At 35.9% G+C, this 18,352-nt stretch overlaps 2 protein-coding genes across 3 annotated transcripts; one reads left to right on the forward strand and one right to left on the reverse strand.

The window, feature by feature from the left end:
- Positions 1-934: 934 nt before the first annotated feature.
- LOC117930732 (AUGMIN subunit 6) lies at positions 935-8,988 on the reverse strand. Its single transcript, XM_034851398.1, has 13 exons — positions 8,728-8,988; positions 8,539-8,595; positions 8,361-8,455; positions 7,743-7,893; positions 6,804-6,929; positions 6,518-6,677; positions 6,333-6,393; positions 5,932-6,250; positions 5,515-5,640; positions 3,496-3,657; positions 3,131-3,383; positions 2,497-2,970; positions 935-1,712 (listed from the first exon to the last, which is right to left on the reverse strand). The coding sequence occupies exons 1-13, from the start codon at positions 8,941-8,943 to the stop codon at positions 1,672-1,674; spliced, it is 2,241 nt and encodes a 746-aa protein (XP_034707289.1). The 5' UTR covers positions 8,944-8,988; the 3' UTR covers positions 935-1,671.
- Positions 8,989-11,557: 2,569 nt separating this feature from the next.
- Positions 11,558-16,424, forward strand: LOC117929452 (plant UBX domain-containing protein 1). 2 transcript variants are annotated; one of them, XM_034849728.1, is made up of 8 exons: positions 11,558-11,716; positions 13,191-13,287; positions 13,418-13,486; positions 14,057-14,145; positions 14,233-14,362; positions 14,513-14,617; positions 15,831-16,052; positions 16,157-16,424. In XM_034849728.1, exons 1-7 carry the CDS (start codon positions 11,639-11,641, stop codon positions 16,034-16,036), a joined length of 774 nt encoding a protein of 257 aa, XP_034705619.1. In that variant the 5' UTR covers positions 11,558-11,638; the 3' UTR covers positions 16,037-16,052; positions 16,157-16,424. The 2 variants fall into 2 exon arrangements, with proteins under 2 accessions (XP_034705619.1, XP_034705620.1); XM_034849729.1 differs by having other exon boundaries at positions 14,057-14,124.
- Positions 16,425-18,352: the final 1,928 nt, after the last annotated feature.

The raw sequence follows: 18,352 nt of genomic DNA on the forward strand, positions 1-18,352 counted from the left end.
GTAAGCAAGCTTTCGGGTGAAAAGGAGATGGTGACAAAGAAATAATAAAATGGGGATGGGAGCCTTATAAAAGCAGATAATGAAATTAATGATTAATTAATTAATCATATATAGATTGCTTAAAAGGGTTTTATGAGGTTGGTTGCGACGCATTTGCTAGGGTTGGACCTTGAAATTCATCCAATGGATGACAGTATAAGATGGATCATCATCATTATCATCTTCTAAGATCTATCAGTGGCCACAGTGGGCGCTATTGGTGTTTTTATTTCGCTTTACAATGTCAACACTCCAGGGATTCCCTATTATCTCCTCACTTTCAAAGGTCTGCATCTTCCCTCCGGCCAATTATAAAATGGTGTCCCTTTCTTTCGTTATTGTTTTTGATAAGGAGAGTCAAACTAGGTGTACGGTGGACATGGGCCGGTCACGCCCGGGCCAGGTGAAAGCCCAGGCCCAAACTTCATAATTCATAAGAATTCCCACCGTACTTTGGGCCGTGTGATTTTGGGCTCTGTGCTGCTCAAAAAGCGTGATAAATTTGAAATTCACGAGTCAAAACTACGACAGACGAGCCAATGACTCTCATGATTATTGATTAAGGATGGAACGGAGGGTGGAGACTGAAGTCGACTCCATGAAATCCAAGGGAACGGTCAAATCCAAAAAATAGAGCAATGGGCCAAAGCTAAACAGACAGTCGAATTGGACAAGCAGAGCTGTACAGCACAGATTCCACTCCTCCCGCAACCTCTATGGACTTTCTTGCAAATATTTGGAGTTGACTTTGTGGAGGTTCATGGAATGAGAATCTAACACATACACACATACGCGATTGTCCAACAATCAATTTTACAGGCATGATTCAGAAAATAAATTACAAAAAGGAGGAGTAGTTGAAAGGTGCAACTGCCACTGTCATCTCAGAAAGGTATGGAAATTAAAATCAGCAACCTTGAAATTACCTCAATATATAGTTCAACAAATAAATGGAAGGGTTACAACAGTATGGAAATATGAATAAAGAGTAGTCCAAAAGCCCACTCTATGGTTTCTCATTCCTAATCCATCCCCAACAGGCATATGATCAAATCCCAAGCAATACATCTATCAAATACATAAAAATTAGTTTGTCAACAATCAATCTTGACAGTGAACCAAAATAAAATCCTTAAAAGAGGGCCATGGTTTCTCAGCAATGTGCACCTGCGAGACTTGCCATATATGTCACTCTTTAGCCACCTTTGGGTAACATCCAGGGGCATAGTCTTCAGAAGGATTTTGACCGGGCTGCGATTATCTGCTCGGGCTGTGGATTCTGATCTTCAATGTCCAGCTTGGGCAGTGGTGACTGATGAGATGATTTCTGATTCCGAGCATCTGCCCAGTATGTACAGTAACGCAGCCAATCGGTTCATAGGTCCCAGCGAAGGACAGAATATCAAAGGTGCCATATAAGGCAGAAGTATACAAACAGGTAGAGAGAAGAAAGAAATCATACAAGCACACCAGGTCATACAAAAAATTATAGGAGGGAAGAAAATCCCAACCCCAACCTAGTAAAGGGGCTTGGGCTCGAAAGCCAGCCTTACTTGAGGAGTGAATACAAAACCATTGAAGTGACCCAATCATCTTCTGAAGAACACAAGAAGGAGATTGTCCAGATAGATTTCAGTGCTCCATCAAGGCAGTTTCAGTTTCAGACAATGGTGCTGCAAGAGAACCAAATGAATTTTCAAGATGAAAACACGAATGGGGAAAAGTGCACTAAAGAACAATTTTAGAATTTACAATTAAAGTAGCTATTTGTAGACGCTGCATCTATTAGACAACAGCAACAGTATATGATCAACTCTAAAACAACCGATAAAAATTCCTCCACTTGTTTACTTGCAGCACATAGAGGAGGAAAGAAAGACCAAAAACTTTTAAGTATTTAGATCCCCATGAACACCTCATTTTCTATCAACCACTTGGAAGCAGGGATGAGGACCCACGAGAAATATATGGTCCCCGATAAGGTCTCAATGGTCAATCATATGATGACTTTGTTTAATCTATCCAACAAAGAGAAAGAGACGTAAAAAAAAGGGAACTACAATGAGTTTAGAGCATCTGAATTCTGCCTTGAATCTACAATAATATAAAACTATTTAAGAAAACTGGAGGAAATCCTCATATCAGAAATTTCAAAATCTTCTGAAAATAATTACTTTGGGTATAGACAAGTGCTTGAGAAAAGCACTCAATGATCCTAACATGACACATGTTCAGCTAGTACTTTAGAATCCATATTTTGGTTGGAAGCTCTGACAGTCTCATTCTACACTACAATGGCACTTGACATTGTTTTCAAAGAAATGAAGCATCAAAGAAGTCCCAAGTATCACATATTTTGCACTGAGAAGAAAAGCATCAAAAAGAGACATAACACATTGATAAGAAACTAAACATACGGATGCCTAAAACATCAGAATAGTTTGGGCCAGAACATACCGAGTAAGTCTTCATAAGAATCTGCTAACAGTGATGAGTCCATCAGCAAAGGAGGTGAGAAGATATCCTGAGTTTCCTCAATGTCATAAAAGGGCCTTTGTGCATCAGTGGCTGCATAAATTGGACTAGCAGCGGAGAGAAACCCATTTACATGATCATACTCATGAAGAGAATCCAGATCATTCAACATATTTGGTAATTCAGCAAACTTTCTCCCAACAAGATCCTCAGGTACATGATTCTCAAGCAAGGAAGCATCTGCTTGAGGTACAAACAAATGTTTATTTCTTACTGAAACAGCTTTGTTTTCTGGGCCCAGTCGAGAGAACCCTGTCCCAGAAAGAGGAACAAAGAAGTGTTCGGAGCTATCATCAGAGTGACTATCTCGTGATGATTCCACATTGCAGGTTTGCATAGACAGAGCTGCTTCTCTGACAGATCTCTTTAGGTTCTGGACATAAGAAATGTCACTGTCTGCTGGGACATGAAATTTAGAATTAAAATCTTATTATTAAACAAATTAAAGACCAGTCTATTTAACTGGAAGATGAATATTCATTAGGTAGGGCACTAAGCCTATATATGGGGAAGGATACAATGTAGGGACTAGGAAGTACAGTAGAACGAGGCAAACCTTGTGGTGGATCATTCAAGTGATTGTTTGACAGAGGTTGATCCAGAGACTTCCTGTCAGACAAATTCTCTACTTGATTGGATTGAGGAGCCACAACTTGACGTTTGTTCATATTTCCACTTTTTCCAGAAGAATTTGGTGTCAAACTAAACAACTGTGGAAGTTTTAACGCAGGAGGACTAGCTGAAACCTTCTCAAGATGAATGGTAGACAATTTTGAAGTCACATCGGCAACCTCATCAGTGCTACTCTCCTGTATAAAAAATAAAAAAAAACAAAAAAAAAAACTATTAGTCTTACCAATTATCCAGGGTTGAACATGTCGAAACAAGAATATCAATTTTTTTTCCTCACAAAAAAATTACCACTGTCCTTCCACTGCTCTGAGCATGGATAGGTGATGTTGATCTACCATGATGTTTGGCCATTGGAGGAAGATTGGAGGAAATACCGTTCACTTTTTCTGAACATTCTGATATCGATTTTTGTATTGATGGAGCGACTTCCTTAAGTTGGTTAATTAGCACCTACACATCAACCATTCATGTGAGAAACAACTTCAAATTTGCAACCGATAACTATGCCAATGCGCCGATTTAACATCATCTAAAAGTGCCAGAAAAAGCATTGTACCTACAAACTAGAAACGTAATATCAATTGAGGTGAGTGGTAAATATAAAAGGCAAGAACTAAGCACATCTCTTTAGTTCTTTGGATACAATTGACTCTTTGCTAAATATTACAACATGGTAAGCCTTAAAAAATTCATGTTCATAAGAGTCTTTAGTGTTTAGCTAAAGATTTCCTATGCTCGAATTTATTTTATCTTATGATGTTAAAGAGTTATTTTATTTAATAGTTATAAGGAGAATTGTTGCAATCTTGGTAAATACTATAAATAGATGAGAAGGTATATAGAAGTCTAGTTAGAACAAACTAAACCTTTCTACTCATTCGTCTTTCCTTTCTTTTTCTTCTTAAACTCATTAGTTTCTATTCCTAATGTCCTGCTCACTGCTCCATAGCACAGGTCTCTTTTCTTGAACCATGTGCTTAGTAATATCTGCCCTCAAAGCATATTCAAGTTCTTTGTAAATGCAAAAGAGATAGGCATCTTACTCCCAAGCAAACAAAATTGATAGAATCTACCACAACCAAACATGGGAGTTCAAAGTCTCAGCCATTAATTCCTACCCTGCCCGACTCTTCAAGAGAAGAAAAGGGGGGAAAACGATCCAATTTATAACACCACTTCAGAATGCATTATGCATAATGCTTTCTGTTTATTTTTACAAGATAAGAACCACAACACCCTTAGAGATATTTATCCTTTCACGTTAAATGCTGGATCATGGCTACTTCAAATTTTCCTCTCTCTTTCTCTCTCTCTCTCTCTCTCTCATTTTCTTTTTTGGTTACAGGTCATGACAATTTCAATATTGAGGATAGCTAGAGGTAAATGCACCACTACAACCTAGAATATGCAACTTCCAGAAAACACCAGGTATTTTACATCCTCCCCAACACTGAAAGTTGAGAAGTGTCACTAATCATCATAGTTGTTAACTTGTGAAATGTATCATGTATCATATATCATAAGTTTTTTTACATATATTGAAAAAAAAATAGAAAAAATGTGTATATGCGTACATATCTATAGAAAGTATGAAGTACAGAGTAATACATAACTACTTTTATGAAAGATAGTAGGATATAAAGAGTTAAACTATATCATATCATATGAAAACATTGAATATTAGAGTTTTGATAAGTCCAAATTAACAAAATATAATTTTAATATACATATTCATCACATAATCCACAAAAATAAACTTCTTCAATTTTTCATTCCAAATTCTAACTAGGTATATGGACTTATTGTGTTGTTGATTGATTGAAATATATATATATATATATATATGTCTTTGTGTTATCTTCAAAATTCCAAACTTTTCAATTTTTTCATCATTCCTTTCCCACCAAAAAAGAAATTTAAAAAAAAAAATAAAAGCGACATAATAAGTAAAAAAATGTATTCACTTTTAGTGCATTTTAATCAATTAATATAATGAATTCTTTAACAAAAAAAAAAATAATTTGATTTTTCTTAAAAACCATGGAAAATAATTGAAGATGTTTGTATTGTTGTCTCATTACATCACGTATCATATCATGTATCATATATATATTGTAAGATAAGCTTGAAGACACAGGCTGATTTCCTTAAAAAATGTACATTGTAATGTGTATCATAAGTTTTAAACAACTATGATAATAATCATTAAACACTTATTTATCCAAGGATCAAATTTGGGATCAAATTGAGAGACTACCATCTCAAGTGGAACTTCCATGCATAATGTACAAAGACAATTATATTTACCTGAAAGCTAGCTAAGTGTTGCTGATGTTCAGAAAGAGTTGCCGCTAAAGACTCAGCATGATCACTTGTACCACCATCACGTGAGCCTCTTAGAAGCTCTGGACCCTCTCCATCATTAGATTTTGCCTATTATAATGCAATCATTTCAAGTTAGCACATTTCTGCTCCAGAAACAACAGTCAAATTCCAATACATCGTACTCCAGAAATTTTGAGAAGAACGAAGGTGTAAAAATTGAATGAAAGTGATGGAGTTTCTTAATTCACTATCATATAGCAACTTATTTACATGTGAAATGATCAAGTATAGCACACCACAAGATAAAAGTTTTCACGGATATAAATGATTTAAATAACCATTTGTAGTAAAAATAAAAATAAAAAAAGGAGCTTAATACCAGAGAAGAAATAGCATTACCAGATGAAGTGACTGTTTATGAATACGTTGTAAAGCATGAGTCCAGCGCCTGATAATTTCAGCTATATCAACAGTTGGGTGGACTCTTCCACTTCTATCATCCACACGAAGTGTGTCATCATTTACTTGTGACTGAGATGAATCTAAACTGTTCTTCTGTTTGTCCCTATTTACATTGACATAAGATCCATCAGTCTGTTCTTTGTCATCCAAATGACCTGAAGCTAGATCACCCGGTTGGACGGTTAATACATCTGTATAAGGAATCTGAGAACTTTGATCCATAGCTGCAAGCAAAGATGACCCAGAAATGCGATACCTGAATAGGAAGATAATGCATGAGCACAAAAGTGGATAAATGTCATTTAGAGAATCCAAAATGATATGGAACAAGCAATTACCTATGCTCCCGGTGAGCTATCAAGTCCTCAATAGGGCCTGATGCAAGAACTTCATGTTGACCTGTATGTAGAGGGAGTAAACAGAGTAAATTAACAGGAGGTAGCACAAAATTTGGAAGCACATTTCAAGTATGATGGTTTGTCATAGAAGTTTGTTAAGAGGAAGCTGGATATTTTGTACTTACTTTTACGAGCTAGCAACGACTCCCACAAGCAAGTAGCCTTTGAAACTAAATGAGAATTCTGACTTGAGCTTGTAGACACAAGGTCATCCCATAGTTCCCCTTCCAACTTCACTTTGTTTCTCAAGTCTTGTAATTTTTCCAGCTCTTGCTGCAAATAGGCCTGAGATAAAGAAGTTCCAAAGAGAGGGGAAAAGACCAAAAAAGACAAAATATTAGAAATCCATGCACAAAGCTTGTATCTATGAAACACAGCCCATCACAGGAATATTTATGACTTATCCTTTACATCTTCAGCACAGAGACCACGAAACTCTGCTGTCATTTCATGAGCCAAATTTGACCACATGGCCTGTCTGTGGACAGCTGTATCTGCATTTTTCAGGAACCTCCTTCGTTCCAGTGCTATTCTAGCCTGTTCAAAATGTCGTGTAAGAACTATCAAAGGTCGAGTAAAACAGATCTGAAAACTGATATTGAAAAGGAAGATAAAGAAAACTATTCATACGAAAAGAAAATTAAAAAAAAAACCATACAAACTATTTTCTTTAATAGATTCCAATCACTAGGGCAGTAAATGGTAAAATTAAAAATGTAGAAGGGGAGCACCAAATTGTCATTTCAAATTGTATCTTTCATTGCTAGCACACAGCATAGATATGAAATTGAAACTATCATATTCAAATTCTAGATCATTGGTACAGGCATGCATGTAAATCAAAATTAAAGAAAAATCAATAGCAAAACATGCAAAATAAATAAATAAACAGTTAAGTTGTAAATAGATGAAGGTTCAATGTCTTTAATTGACCTTGTAGATTAGCCGGGGTCTCATAAAGGGAGGGAGAGGTTCCCTTGCTTCTGGCCATGCTTGATGGCAGCCATTGTATACGACCTACATACTTTGATGCACCATCCCTTTTGCAATTTTATGATATACTCATTTTATTTGCCCATCAAAAAATTAAATAAAAAATAAATATATAAACTTTAAAATTAGCTATGAACAGTGAGAAGCTAGAGGAAGAGCACTCCTAGTTTTATTTTTTTTTCTCCCATTTACCTATGTGTCCCTGTGAGATACAACATATCCATGTCAAACACCAACCACATGACTGTGACGAACAGTTCCTTTTAAGATCACAGTTTCAGACCTCATATATGTGACTAACAATAGCATCTGCATCTATATCCTTATCATACTGCTGCATGTGAAAATCGGTCTCACCTTTGTTACAGGAAGCAGTGTGGCTGCATGTGAAAATGCTACATCTGTCAGAGAAGCAGGCAATGGGTTGGAAGCTACATCAGCTGCAAAACTTCGTCTATGAACCTCTCGCAAAGCATGCAAAGAAAGTTGCCAGAGAAGTTCAACAAACCTGCAATAAAGCATGAAACCTATTATCCCTTTCAAGTATATCAGACATTAAAAATGCAAGTGGGCACCTATGCTGCACTACATGAGATTGCAAGTGCAATGACAAACATTGAGTTCTTGCATTACTGCTAGGATGAAAACATCCTAAATTTTCACAATGGGAAAACTTATAGGGGCCACTCTTTTCCCCCACATCTCAAATGCCTTATACTTTGTACCAATTATCCACAATGCAGACCATACAACAAGAATTGACCACATGGGGTTAAATCAAATTTGAATTTTTCCAAGGTTCAAGCCAAACTGAACAGGGAGAGAGCCACATGATTCAAAATTTCATTTCATTTCCTTTCCATTCTGTAAATTGACGAAAAAGAAAAATTCATTTCAAAGCTAAACAACTTAGGGCCTTACACGCACATCTACAAAGATAAATTAGAATGAAAAAAGTACAGAAAACCAACCAACCTCGGTCCACAACACGTAGCCAAGGAAGAAACCCTCGAATTGCTCCTCGGAAGCGCCCCTTGCGATTCGAGTTCGCTGATTATCCCTTGGACAACCTGCCACACAAATCGCACCAATCAACAACTTGAACGCAAACTTAAACAGAAACACAAACGTGAATCACGAACACAAAAATTACCTTACGAAAATCACGCGATTGCGCCGAATCGAAAATCGGCCAAACCTTGTCGAAGTCCTGAAAGATCTCTACGAGTTAGGGAAAAGGGGAAAATAAAAAGTAAAATAAAATAATAAAGCAAAAAAAAAAGGAAGAAAGAAAGAAACGGATCGAAAGGAAATGCTTAGAATGGAAATTGAGGAAGCGTACTTTAGCGGATTGGATAGGGCCTCGGAGCGAAGACAAGATGAAGTAGAGAAGCTGTTCGCCCAATTTAGGGTTAGAGTGCCGGAAAAGGCCGACTCTAGGAGTACCTGAGTTGGCACCGATTCCGATGATCGCCGGATCGAGCCCTAACAACAAACAGTTGGTGTACATTGCACTCTCAAGCTCGATCTCTCTCTCCTTCTCTCTATCCATCGTCATCACTCTGTCGCTCCCCTGTCCCTAGATTTCTACTCTTTCCTCCTCTGAGTTTCGGTGGTTTTTTCCTTTTTTAAAAAAAGTATTTCATTTTGGTGAAATTCATTTTTTAAATGCAGGTCCTTTGGAATGTGTTAATTGTGGATGAGGTACGGAATCTGGGGGGAATTTTGGACTTCAGAGAAATACAGGGGGTGGTTTTAAATTTTTGTGGGGCCAGGGAGGGATAGAGTCACGTCTTAAGGCAAGTGAAAGATTTTGAAATGGATAGAGAGGGTGGTGCTAACGTGCGCAGGGGTGCAACATAACATGCTATTGCCGGCTATTTAGGAACGTATTTTGGAACGTTGGATTGGCGATTCTCATTACGGAGAATGCTACCTTGCTTCGCAGGCGCAATGTCACTAGTGTGTATCAATTATCCCCTTAACTACCAAGTCGACTTCAAAAAAGTTTTCTCCATACAATTCATTTTTATCTTTACTTGTTCATGTATCTATCAAAGATATCACATACCATTATTGTATTGTTAACAAGTAGAAAGATCCTTATCAACACCAATTTTGATACTTTTTATTTATTTGCTCATTTATTTTATTCAAAAAATTAATTGTATGTAGATTACATGGTTTGACCTCGTTTTCAATACCATTATTCCTTAAAAGATAAATTTTATGATGCCCCGTATTAAAATTCGTGATCCTTACATTTGGGGACTTGGCACATTCATAACATTTTCATCATTACAAAGCAAACCATCAAGTAATGGGTATGCTTCATATTTTTACAAATAAAGTTAGATTTAGACCACAAAAAATTATTTCTCAAATGGTAGGATTAAAACAGCTAATTATCAAATATTTTATCAACAATTCCATGTTTAACATTAAGGCTTGAAAAAATATTACAAATTATGAACTAAGAGATAAAAGCTGGTTGAACCCAATGAATTGCGTGAAAGTAGGATACTCTATTTTTAAGTGTCGAGAAGTTTTATAAGATATTATTGGTACAATTAAAAGTAAAAGAGGTGAAATTTTAGAAAGTTTCCTCAATATGTTTGGAAATGTAAATTATAATAAATTCAACTATTGGAATAAATAAGCAAAAAATATGTGACATAAATAGAATTGTCAAACATATTTAATATTAAAAAAATATACAATTAAAAAATCACTTAAAATTAGTATTTATAAAAATAAAAATTAGAAAAAAAACCCGCTTCATATTAAACAATCCTTATGAGATGTGTCTTTTTCCCTTGTTTTGAAAGTATATATCCGAGTCGAAGGGGTAAGGGCCATGGACAAAAGATGATGGTTGAAAATTGAAATACTTAGCTTTGCTTGGGCGCCACAGCATTTCTAAATCAGACAAGTATACAAACAAGCTACAAAAATAGGAAAAATGGATTATGACAAAGCAGGATGTTTGGTGAGGTGGGGGAATTTGGAATTTATAAAGGGCAGGTTCAAAGTTCAAACACGTGGAGAATACTGTTGCTTTAATCTGCATTCAACCCCCAACCCTTAATATTTTGAAAACTACTGAGCATGGTTTAGTGTATGGTTAACCAGCTGACAGATTACTACTGGGCATGGTTGATTTGACAGAAGGTCCCACTGGGCTAACCATCGGTCTTCAATTTAAAGAATAATCATCATTTGAAATAGTAAACTACCGAACCGATGCGTAAGTGGGTGATTGATGGAGTTGGGTTTGGATACCTAAGTGGGGCTGACTTGATCGGATCAATAAAAAAACAAAGTTATTTTTATTTATTTTTTATTTTACTTTTACTCTATTTGACAAAAGCCGAAAGAATACTCTAATAGAAAGTTCTCTCCTAAATTTCATTTTGGTGAAAAGAATATGCCCGAGGACATGGTTTTATCGTGTTTGGTTTTATTTAAAAAAAAAAAACAGATATAATTAAAATTAATTAAAATTTTAGTATTTTTAAATTAATTATTTTTATATAAGAAATTTAAATAAATTAAATTAATTAAAAGAAATATATAAAAATAATTTATTAACTTAAAATTTATATTTTATTTTATTTTACCTTTTTTCTTGTACTTTTCATCTTTATTCTTTCTTTTATATTATTTTTTTGGAAATCAAACATAATCTTAAAAAACTTATTTTAAAATATTGTTATAGAGATTCGATGTCTAATTCTCTCAAAAAATAGTTCATCTTGATAATGTTTTTATGACATATATCATTTTAATTTTAATTATTGAAGATTTGAAAAAAAATTTTTAAAGAAAAATTATATGAAAAGTCTGAATTTGTTCTTAATAATTTAATGAATAAAATATAAAATATAAAAACATTAATAACCCTGGGATGAAAATTAGAGAATCAAAAGTATAAAATATTTTGCATTGGATTGACCAACATCTAAACCATAGGTAGTCCATATAGGGTTTCATCTTCAATGGATATCTTTTGTGGGCTGATTATGGGCTTGACTATTCAGCCCAAACTTAAATTTGGGCCGAAACGAATCCGGTATTCGGATGAGACGCGTACACGCGTGCAATCACCACGTGCGAGCGCCGACTCATGGGAAAGAAAAAGAAAAGAAACGATACTGTAGAGGAGTTGGGAGGCCAACCCAAAAGATATATATGAAGTTGAATACAAGCTGCCACGGCTCTATGCAAGACTGTTGGGTTTCCTTTATTCCCCAATGATCTTTGATTCTTCACCACATTGGAAGAGAAGGAGGCTCACTACCATTGATCCGATGGATGAAGTTGCTGCCAAGGTCTTGTCCGTTTCAACTCCTTGTGTGTTTATTTCTTGATCTCAATGGATTTTTCTGGTTCAATTTTTGGTGGGTTTCCTGTTATTGGGGATGGGCTCGATCGGGGTTTCTGTAATGTGCTCTGTCCGTGGTGGAAATAGCGATTAGTGTTGGATTCTTGGCGTCGGGTGGGGTTTATGTGTCCCTTTTCTTATGGTTTAATTGGGGTTTGCTTTTGTTTCCTGGGCTTGGAAGACGTTAAAGAACGATTTTTATTTTTTTTTCAATCTCGTTTTTGTGGGTTTGATTGGACTTGGGATACAGTGCTAATTTTATGTGAATTTCATGGGAAATTATGTAAACTAATTGACATGATTCCTGACTGATTGGCTTCAGCGTTCTCTCATGAAAACCTATATGAGGAGGGTTTTGAGGTGGCTGTTAGATCCGTTTATTCAATGAAGCCCTTTCAAATTAGCATTTGGGTAGGCTGATCTGGGTTGATTCTCTTGCAATCTAAACTAACTTATTAACCATAACATGTGTGAGGCTTAGGACCCAAGTATGAATTGGATAAGGTAATTTTGTCCTGTTTCTCTTGCAATTTTCGACAACTGATGCCCTTTCTAGCATCGTGCTTTTAGAATCACAAATCCAAAACTTGGGTGCTATCTATTCGATGTTAATGACTCCTATCAAGATATGGGTAAAACTGAAAGGGCAAGAGTATATAAGTAGTTAGGGAGTCCAAATCCTGGGCTGCCTGTTAGGTTCTACTTTTGCACCAACTAGGATTCCAATGAGGCATCCAAGAAAAATAAGAGTGCTTTTGGTAGGTTTCTATCCAAAGTGCTTTTAATGGAAGTGCTTTGTCTAGAAATGTTTTTGGGGAGAATTACCTATCAATTGCCTCTCTGATAAGCACTATAAGTGATTTTTCAACTTTTTAAAAGTGTTTTCTAAATATTGCTAAACTTGATTTTTCTTTAAAAACACTTTTTATGTTAGACGTGTTTTCTAAATGCACCATCAATTGGACTTTAAGAGTGCGTTTGAGAGTGATTCTAGAAAGAGTTTTTAGCATTTTTAACACTTGAATGATAAATTTTTATAAGTATTAAAAATATTAAAAGCGCTTCCTAGAATCACTACCAAATGGGATCTAAATGTCGCTAAGTTTTCTTTCTATTGGATTTTGATGTACTCAAGTCATTAGGATCATCCCTAGTCAAGAATATATTCAGATTTAAATTATATCATTTGATTTGCACTCTTCCTAGTTCTAATAATTTTTATTAAACTCTCCATCTAATCAAGTTCACTACAAATGTCTATTAATTGTTGCTATATATATTTTTTTTTCAAAATGAGTTTTTTTTTTTTTCAAAACCACTGGACAAGGTGAATTTGTTGTTATGCAGTAATTTAAGCTAACTGTTGTGTTGTTGGTGTACATTGGGCTGCTATTTAGTTGATTTTTCATATGTAATTTCAGGCTGCTCTTGAAGCTGTGAAACAAAAGTTTGGCCGTGAAATCCATGTATTTGAAACATCAACAACTTCTCAAACACCAGATGAAGCATCCAATAGTGGTATGAAAGATTTGAACCTTTACAACCCTGCCTGGGAAACACACACTAGGACTTATATATCAACTTTGAAGTACTTTCGGTTTTAGGGATGTATTTAGGAAATTTTAAATTTTTTAATTGTCTTTGGCAGAGGAGACAGATGACTTCTATGAGTTCACTGCAGAAGATTATTATCGAATTTTGGCCACCAAAAAGGAAGGTAAATTGACGATGACCTTATTTATTGATTATTTTAGTCATATCAAGGGAAAGGAAATGCAATAGGTTGTGCTTTGGGTTGCATTATATTCATGACACATCTTTGCAGGTTGTGGAAAGAAGTGGATATTTCAACCAAACTATTATATAGGCAAATATTACCCCATTGTGGTCTTGCATATGTACTGAATTTGTTAGATATTTGGCTTGAAGATTCACATTTAGGACCGATTTTGTGTGGGTCCCCAATCCTATGGCATTGATAGGAATATCAGCAAGGAGTGGGAGACATAATCTTGTCTCTCACTAAGAGACTAGACTAGTCTCTGCCTTTTATGTATTTCTAACTTTTGTGCAAAAAAATTGATATAATGGTTGACATATAATAGAGCCCCTGTATCAATACACACACGCGCGCACACTCACACACACATGCATAATAGAGGTCCAGAATGAATATATATATGATTACATACATATGCATATTTTTGTATTACATATGCATACACACTCATTCCCATTCTATTATGATGTTAACTTCTTTAATGCCATCAAATGGAAATGCAAGCAGATAAATTCTTGAAGACACGAAAAATCCGAGAAGCAGAAGAGGCTGCTCGCAAGTCGAGAATAACAAAAGTGCCGACTGGACCTTCCTTTGTTAATGATCTCTTTTCACTGGTTAAATTGATAAAATTTTAATGAGGGTTCAGGTTTTCATATTAAAATTATCTGCTTCTTTTGCAGGCTGTCATTCGGGTGAGATTCCCTGATAATCACACTTTAGAGGCCACATTTCATCCATCGGAGACACTTCAGAGCTTGGTTGATCTCCTTATGAAAGTGATTGCTCAACCAGAACTACCATTCTACATATGTAGGAATTTTTCAAACCAAAATATTTATTGTTTCTATGTATGATTAAAAGCTTCAATTTATTTATCTGAGATCCAAATTTCAATATGTTATTTTAGATTGGTTAAGCTAAAGTAGTGAAGCTTAACATTTGGATTTGGTTGTATTTCAGATACTGCTCCCCCTAAGAAGCAAATAAAAGATATGTCACAGGATTTTTACTCTGCTGGGTTTGTTCCTGGTGCAATCATCTATTTTTCATATGATCAACCAAAGGGTTAGTACATGTTGGTTTCCTATTAGCATTCAATTGAGCTCTTGTAAGCTGAATCTTCATGCATAATTTGCAAGTTGTGTGTGATTATTTCTTTCTTTTCTTTTATTTATTTATTTATTTTCTGGGGATAACATAGAAACCCATCTAATCTTGCTTCACAAGCCATGGATATGTGACCTCTGTAACACCAGATGCAATCTGAGACCTTCCATGGTCAGTCTAACATTGTCACTGAATGTGACCTTGACAGCAATTAGCCTTGACTTTTTTTTTATCAAAATTTGTTCCTGAAACTTTTGGTTCATTAAGATTTTGTTTTCAAATTAGCACAATTTTTTTGGTATGTTAGCTCTGTGCTTGACTCTGATCTTGACATAAATATAAATGTTTATTGCAAAGCTAAAAAACCATACAACTGAACTTGAGCTGTAAACCAACCCTCAATTTCTAGTTGTGCCACTCTTCAGTTTTGACATCCATGAGAAATTTCACAAGGCTGGTACCATTGCATGCTTGTCTTGTCTAGGTAGCTTACTGGAACAATAACATTTGAAGGATGGCTTATCTGTTTATTTTGTTTTTAGGGATGTGATAAAGTTGCCCTGTGTTTGAAATGCACTTCCCTTTTCTTGTGGCATTTGGCAGGCATTACATTGGGGTTATCTTAGTTCTGATGAACTCAGGACCTAATTTGCCTTTTGTTTAACAAAGGGGATGAACCCCCTCCCTCTCTCACCAACAGAAAAGAGACCACTTGGGAAGCCACCCTCACTATATAAAATAGTTTTCCTGATCTATTGCCAACTTTAAGATAATTTTTACCTTCGCAACAGAAGCAAGACTGATGAAGCACTCTGACTTTGCTGCATTATAGTTAAAATTGCTGCATACAAAAGCCAAGCATATTTCATAACTTTAATCAAAGAAAAAGGTGCAAAACACATGGACTGACTAAAATAAGTTCCATTTGTACCTGATTGACACAATGTGAGGAAGAAAATGATTCCTAGAGGGTCTAAACAGCAATTGACCTAATATATTATGTGCTTCATAGAAATGAAATTTAGTGGTTTTCCTTTTGCTTTCTTCCCCCTGTTTCAGTTTGTTGATGACACGGTCTCTCTGTTGGGTGGATTCCAATTCCACTGATGATTTCCCTGTTTGAGAACAATGACTGATGTTATTAAGTGTGATCACTTTTTGACATGTTCAGGCAATGATGGTGCAGCTGGAAATTCGGGTGCCTGCCTTCGAGAAGAAATCATGTCTTTGAAAGGGTTACATCTTGTCACTGAGCTGGTAGAACCCGTCCGACCTGCAATTGAACCTGAAGCTGAAAAAGCGGCTCCTCCCCCTGTTGCCCAAGAGCCCAAGCCTGCTCAGAAAAAACCTGTTAAGCCAAAGTGGCTGAAAATGTGATGTCTGATTCTTCCAAGTAAGTTGCTCTTTCCTCTCTGGATATTTTTCTCCGCATTGAATTGAATTGATTGTCTTCCTTTCAATTCACCAAGCTAATTCTGAGTTTCCTTTTTGGATTAGAATGCAGGAAAGCTCCAGCAAGTGACATCAATTGTCCAATTTTTATATTAATCTGTCATGAAGGGGGGTAGATAGCAAACTGGGCAAAATCATCCATGATTAAGTAAAGGTTAAAAGCTTCAAGAGGTCAAACTATATCTCTTTGCTTTTGGCAACCCTCATGTGTTAATTTTATACTACATCTTCTGTTTCGTGTGAATTTAGGTGTATCATGCATCAATCTATCAGAAGTTAGTGTGGTTGCTTTCTTTTCTTAAATTGCTTTGAACTTCTATAGTAGGTTCTATATTTTCTTGATTTGATCCTGGCAATCCATATGGGGACATCATAGTGATGTAGTTTCCGGACTAGTTTACTAACATGCAAATTTAAATATTTTGTTGGAAAAAATAGTCCTATTTTTCGAAGTAAAAACCTCAGTTACTCTCTCCATCTCATACTAAGCCAAAAACATTAAACACCTCTTTTATTTTAATTCAGTGTCATTTTTTGACTTTGCATTTGACCTTTGTTCCATTCTCCCATTTTTCTCAACTAATCTCACCAATTCAACTCTTCAGAACATTGGGTGGGTAAATAAAGAATACTCACTATTGTCATAGTTTGTGGTTTATATATTCTTTGGCCCTTGTATTTTGGATTAAATGGTTTTCAGTTCCGGGAAGGCTATATGTCTATTTATACTTGCTAATAATGTATGCTATGTTGAAGGCAGGTGTATACCATGAGTCAAGTCATAATGGCTACAAACAGTTTAGGAAGGCTTTGATTAAAGGGAAAAGTGTGTTTCCTCGAGCTCATTTGAGAAAAAAAAACCAAAACATAGGAATTCAAGTTTATAAAATCCAAATTTCATACCTTCATCTAGGATTTTACGTATTTTTCAATCAAATGTATTAGTTTTTATTACTCGGGTACCATCTTTTAATCATATAAATATTATCTTTGACCATTTTGGTAGTAGGTTTGACCCCGAATGTATGAAACTTGTATTATATTTTATGTTTTCTTTAAAATGAGTGTGGAAACACACCTTTTAAACACCTTTTGCTTGTGAACACCTTTTGCCTATGAAAATGCATCAACTGCAAAAGCAAGGTTTCCTTTTTGAAGTGGAGGTCTTTGCCTTTCTGACCTATGACTTCCTTTTTATATCAGTAGGCAGGTCCAAACCCACCTTGAATTTTGGGTTGTTGAAGCTTTTGCCTCACCTTTGGGGCCTTGACTGCTGAAATTGGCTAATTGCTGCTTTCATCAAAATGTCATTTCCCATTTGTCTACCTACCAAAGCCCAAAGTCAAAAGTAAAGCACACGGTTCAAACTGTTCAAGTATAATTTCTCAAAATTACTTATATAATCTCACATACTCCCCCAATAATTTCATTTACAATTCTTCAGTGTCTAAAGAAACCAAAAAATATGGAGCAATGCTGTACCAGCAGTCATTGCTGCAAAAAAGAGGATAGATTCCAGCATTTAAAAGTACCAATTATTGAGCATTATTTGGAATTAGGTGACAATCAAGGTCTAGTGTGGGGTTGGGCAGTTGGGGTGGGTGCATTTGGCTCTAGTGTGATGGTAACACGTCTGGATCAGGAACCCCATGTCTTTTCTTGGGTTCCACCTATCCATTTGAATTCTAAAAGGATTAAACCCCAAGTCTTAAACAAGCTTGAAAGAAGAGGAAGCCAAATTGCAATTGCCCAATAAAGCACCAAGGCCAACTTTGTGCTTCTTTTGCAGGACAGACACCTTGGCAACGTGATATAAAAGCAGTCTGGAAAAGAAAATCTCTGATAAGATTTGAAAGGTAGACCGTAGACGCACCAAGGAGGAGCCTAAACCCGGGTTTTAACATCAATCACAGCTACCCCCTGCCACGTCTCATTAATCCGGTTGTTATTCCATACCAATCACACCCTCCTTCACTTGAATCCGATGTTGGTGAGACTGAGACCTACCTCTCCACCCATCGTTGCTGCCCAAGTGGCCAAGTCCCACCTAACCCCTCTGTCATCTGACGGTGGTTTGAATCTGGTTTAAGCCTCTAAGGATTCATTTCATGACCCATATCAAAATAAATCCCTTTTTTATTGGCGTTGTCTGCCTCACTCTCCTCTCCCCACGTGCTCACCAAACCCCACTTATGTTACAGAATGCCCGTAATTTTCCCATACAGATTAAAATTAAGTTTA

The sequence above is a fragment of the Vitis riparia genome, chromosome 14, assembly GCF_004353265.1.
Source record: "Vitis riparia cultivar Riparia Gloire de Montpellier isolate 1030 chromosome 14, EGFV_Vit.rip_1.0, whole genome shotgun sequence".
Classification (NCBI taxonomy): Eukaryota; Viridiplantae; Streptophyta; class Magnoliopsida; order Vitales; family Vitaceae; genus Vitis; species Vitis riparia.